The 5196-nt window shown below is 38.0% G+C and overlaps 1 protein-coding gene across 1 annotated transcript; it reads left to right on the top strand.

Moving 5' to 3' along the window:
- The first annotated feature begins 663 nt into the window (after window positions 1-663).
- Window positions 664-4906, top strand: tcf15 (transcription factor 15). The gene is made up of 2 exons (XM_062052049.1): window positions 664-1219; window positions 4420-4906. Exons 1-2 carry the CDS (start codon window positions 761-763, stop codon window positions 4474-4476), a joined length of 516 nt encoding a protein of 171 aa, XP_061908033.1. The 5' UTR covers window positions 664-760; the 3' UTR covers window positions 4477-4906.
- Window positions 4907-5196: the final 290 nt, after the last annotated feature.

Here is a 5196-nt window from a genome sequence, read left to right as displayed (position 1 = left end):
CCCTCAAGTTGCTGGCACGGCTGCTCTATCAACCGAGCTATACCGCCCCACTGAACTGAACTGGCTACAAAGTAAACAAAAACAGAATGCTGGACGACAGCAAAGACTTACAGCGTGTGGAGCAAAGACAACGTCCACAAAGTACATGACATGACAATCAACAATGTCCCCACAAAGAAGGATAAAAACAACTGAAATATTCTTGACTGCTAAAGCAAAGCAGAAAAGAAGACATGAAACTGCTACAGGAAAATACCAACAAAACAGGAAAAGCCACCAAAATAGGAGCGCAAGACAAGAACTAGAACACTACACGCAGGAAAACAGCAAAAAAAACTCCAAATAAGTCAGGGCGTGATGTAGGTCGTGACAGTACACCTACTTTGAGACAAGAGCTACAGTGATGTGGTTAGGGTTTGAATTCATATCCAACAATTGATGACGACTTTTTACTGTCAACTGAGTTTCATTTTTTAATGATTTCTGCTGGTGGTGTGCCTCCGGATATTTTCAATGAAAAAAATGTGCCCCGGCTCAAAAAAGGTCGAAAAGCACTGGTTGAAGGTGCTGGTTGTAAACCCACGTAAAGCCACGCTTGCAGCTCCTCCCACGCAGTTTAAGCGCCCTTGAGCCAATCTCTCATGCAGGCCACGAGCAAAGTGAGCAGCGTGTCGCGGGGAAAAGACGTGACGTTCCTGCAGGACAGCTGCTGACATGTAGAGCTGCTGCGACCTCGACGAGGACTCGGCGCCACATTTCCATGATGACCTTTGCCATGCTGCGCCCGGTGGCCGCGCACTTTTACTCCGACTTGAGCATCACCTCCGAGGATGACGAGAACCGCAGCGAGAGCGACGACAGCTCGGACAGACCGTGCTGCGGCGCCGGGAAGCGAGCGCGCCAGGAGGAGGGCGAGTCCGTGGTGAAGCAGCGCAGCGCCGCCAACGCCAGGGAGCGCGGCCGGACCCAGAGCGTCAACACCGCCTTCACGGCGTTAAGGACCCTCATCCCCACCGAGCCGGTGGACAGAAAACTCTCCAAGATCGAGACGCTGCGCCTCGCCTCCAGTTACATTTCCCACCTGGCCAACGTGCTTCTCCTCGGGGACGGCTGCGAGGATGCACAGCCGTGTCTCGACGTGGTCCACGCCGGGAACAACAAGGGGAGCAAGCAGCCCAGGACCATCTGCACTTTCTGCTTAAGCAACCAGAGAAAAGGGGTAAATGTTGTACTTCAATCATGTATTCAGGGCTTTCATGTTATTATTTCTATTTTATCTATGTTTCTATATTTTACCTAGTGTTTTTCATGTTTTTATTTTTACTTTAATTTTCTATTATATATTGTAATTTTCTATTTTTATTTTTTACCTTTTTTTTAATTTTTTTATACTTTGTAGCACTTTTGAGATTTTAACAAATGTAAAGTGTGTTACCAATCTAATTCATTATTATTATTACTATTATTATTATGATAAATATTATTCTTTTCATTCCCAGTCTATTTTGTCATCCTAATGGTGGTGTGCAAAACAAAGAAGTTAGAAATGAATCCACTGCAGTATAATTTTTATGCACATACAGCAGGGGTCACCAACCTTTTTGAAACCAAGAGCTACTTCTTGGGTACTGGTTAATGCGAAGGGCTACCAGTTTGATACACACTTAAATACATTGCCAGAAATAGCCAATTTGCTCAATTTACCTTTAACTCTATGTTATTATTAATAATTAATGATATTTACACTTAATTGAACGGTTTAAAAGAGGAGAAAACATGAAAAAAATGACATTTAAATTTTGAAACATAGTTTTCTTCAATTTCGACTCTTTAAAATTCAAAATTCAACCAAAAAAAAGAGAGAAACTTAAAAAAAGAATTTATGGAACATCATTAGTTATTTTTCCTGATTAAGATTAATTTTAGAATTTTGATGACATGTTTTAAATAGGTTAAAATCCAATCTACACTTTGTTAGAATATATAACAAATTGGACCAAGCTATATTTCTAACAAAGACAAATCATTATTTCTTCTAGATTTTCCAGAACAAAAATTTTAAAATAAATTCAAAAGACTTTGAAATAAGATTTAAATTTTATTCTACAGATTTTCTAGATTTGCCAGAATATTTTTTTTGAATTTTAATCATAATAAGTTTGAAGAAATATTTCACAAATATTCTTCGTCGAAAAAACAGAAGCTAAAATGAAGAATTAAATTAAAACGTATTTATTACTCTTTACAATAAAATAAAAAAATACTTGAACATTGATTTAAATTGTCAGGAAAGAAGAGGAAGGAATTTAAAAGATAAAAAGGTATATGTGTTTAAGATTAAGATTAATGATTAAAGTACCAATGATTGTCACACACACACTAGATGTGGTGAAATTTGTCCTCTGCATTTGACCCATCCCCTTGGGGAGCAGTGGGCAGCAGCGGCGCCGCGCCCGGGAATCATTTTTGGTGATTTAACCCCCAACTCCAACCCTTTGTTGCTGAGTGCCAAGCAGGGAGGTTATGGGTCCCATTTTTATAGTCTTTGGTATGACTCGGTTAAAAATCCTAAAACCATTTTTAAGGTTGTATTTTTTTCTCTAAAATTGTCTTTCTGAAAGTTATAAGAAGCAAAGTAAAAACATTTATGAATTTATTTAAACAAGTGAAGACCAAGTCTTTAAAATATTTTCTTGGATTTTCAAATTCTATTTGAGTTTTGTCTCTCTTAGAATTAAAATGTCGGGCAAAGCGAGACCAGCTTGCTAGTAAATAAATAACATTTAAAAAATAGAGGCAGCTCACTGGTAAGTGCTGCTATTTGAGCTATTTTTAGAACAGGCCGGCGGGCTACTCATCTGGTCCTTACGGGCTACCTGGTGCCCGCGGGCACCGCGTTGGTGACCCCTGACATACAGTATTCCACTCCTCTTGCATTTTTAAATCAATGTTTTTGGAAGTAGTGTCTTAGTTGTAAATATTGCTCTAACACGCACAAAAATCATCTAAAGACCCACATCAGAATTTTGGGAAAACTATATACAGTACACCAGTGGTCCCCAACCACAGGGCCGTGGCCCGTTACCGGTCCGTGGATCGATTGGTACCGGGTCGCACAAGAAATAAAAAAATAAATTAAAAAAATATATTTTTATTTTTATTAAATCAACATAAAAAACAAAAGATACACTTACAATTAGTGCACCAACCTAAAAAACCTCCTCCCCCATTTACACTCATTCGCACAAAAGGGTTGTTTCTTTCAGTTATTAATATTTCTGGTTCCTACATTATATATCAATATAGATCAATACAGTCTGCAGAGATACAGTCCGTAAGCACACATGATTGTATTTTTTTATGACAAAAAAAAAATAAAAAAAATACCATACACCCCCCCCAGTCCGTGGGACAAATTTTCAAGCGTTGACCGGTCCGCAGCTACAAAAAGGTTGGGGACCACTGCAGTACACGACTCGCATAGCCTATGAATACAAAACAAATGCTTACTGTGACCTGTATGTGCATGCCTGCTTAAAGGTCACTTATATACAACCTGGGAAAAAAAATACACAAAAAATGTACCAGGATTTCACAGTATTTTTTCCCACTTGAAAATACTTTGATCAAAATTTACTGTAATTTTTCTAAAATATTACGATACTTCACAGCATAGGCGCCGACCTACATTTCTGCCAGTGGGTGCTCGTGTGTGTCTATTAAAAAAAAAAAAAATAGACGTTTTCAGTTCATTTAATATCCCATGTGATTTGTGGCTTTAATATTTTGTAAAACGGACCAAACTCGCCACAAAATTAACTACAACAAGATTGATTTTTCAAAAATTATTTTAAAGATTGAAAGTTGCCATCAATTCCCCCGTGGGTGCTTCGGGGCCCGAGCACCCATGGGATCGGCGCCTATGCTTCAAAGCAATTTACTGTTATTTCCCAGTAAAATACCAGAAACGTTATTGTGAAAGTAATGCAAATACTAGCCAGCAATTGTCTGTGAATTTACAATAAAAATGTTTACAATGTCAGTTTAGTGAAGGATCCCTTAAACCAGTGGTTCTCACACTTTTTCAACAAGTACTACCCCATAACACACTTGGCTCTTCAAGTAACACCATAATGACCGAAATTTCAATACAGTATCGTAGCAGGCCTAAGTATTCATTAAAAACAAGGCAGAAGTTTTATTTAGCAAATACTGTGTATTGTAACATTGTACACAGTTTAAACAGTAATACTGTTTGAATATAGGAAAATAAAACTGTTACATTAAAATATTTATTTCAGTGATTCATTGGCGTAGCATTAGGTAGAGCCCGTCTACGACTAGTTGAGAATCACTGCCTTATACAAAAGAATATAATACAACAAAATGACTGAAGTATTTCTTTCTTCCTCGATAAAGGATGGCAGTGAGTGTTTGAAGATGCGCAGATTGGGTCCACTGCGACTGCGACGCTGACCAAAAACCATGAAAGCGAAGGATTAACAACCCGAAAACCCTCAAAAGACTTTCTCAGGGAAGACTCAGACCTGTTGTGTGAAGCACACGTCCATGCTGGATCCGACAATGCAGCCAAACAAACTATTTATATTTGACCCAGAAATGTAAACATAAGCCACTCAAAGATGCAGTGCATTGGTTTGAGACTTATAAGCGTATGTCCTTTTTTTGCTGAAAGTTTAAAATAAAGTTTATTTTCTAAAAAAAAAAAAAAAAGTAGTATGGAGTTTTATTGAGTTATGTCAGCTATTCCAACAAGTATTGTACAGTTCATGATGCACACATAAGGAAAACAGGAATTTACATTGCAACATTTTTCATGTTATTTTGACTCATATTTATACTCATAAATTAATTTATTTGATTTCTATATTTACTAAAAAACAATCCCTTTAATAAAATGCTCTCATTAAAAGACACATTTTTATTCAGGAGTTTGCCACTCAACTGTTTGTGAACTACAACAAAAATATGAGGTTTCCTGTGTCAATTTGTTCCAGAATTTCACGATTGGTGTTTTTTGAAGTCTGCTATCGATTAGTCACGGCAAATAGTAGCCCACACTTCACTCGAAGCCCCAAACACAGCTGTTGGTATGTCGGAGGAATAAATCACTGCCATGGGCCCAACGGATAGAGTAGAGATAGGGTGAGAGGTCAGAGGTCATGACAGGAAATG

This window comes from Entelurus aequoreus, linkage group LG07, assembly GCF_033978785.1.
Source record: "Entelurus aequoreus isolate RoL-2023_Sb linkage group LG07, RoL_Eaeq_v1.1, whole genome shotgun sequence".
Classification (NCBI taxonomy): Eukaryota; Metazoa; Chordata; class Actinopteri; order Syngnathiformes; family Syngnathidae; genus Entelurus; species Entelurus aequoreus.
Note: the sequence above shows the minus strand (reverse complement) of the source record. Positions and strands in the feature narration are given on the sequence as shown.

Bases quoted from the DNA above. Each gene is read 5' to 3' on its own strand.
- tcf15 (XM_062052049.1), top strand. From the start codon at position 761: ATGATGACCTTTGCCATGCTGCGCCCGGTGGCCGCGCACTTTTACTCC. The intron at 1,220-4,419 runs GTAAATGTTGTA...TCCTCGATAAAG, and splicing joins TAAGCAACCAGAGAAAAGGG to GATGGCAGTGAGTGTTTGAA.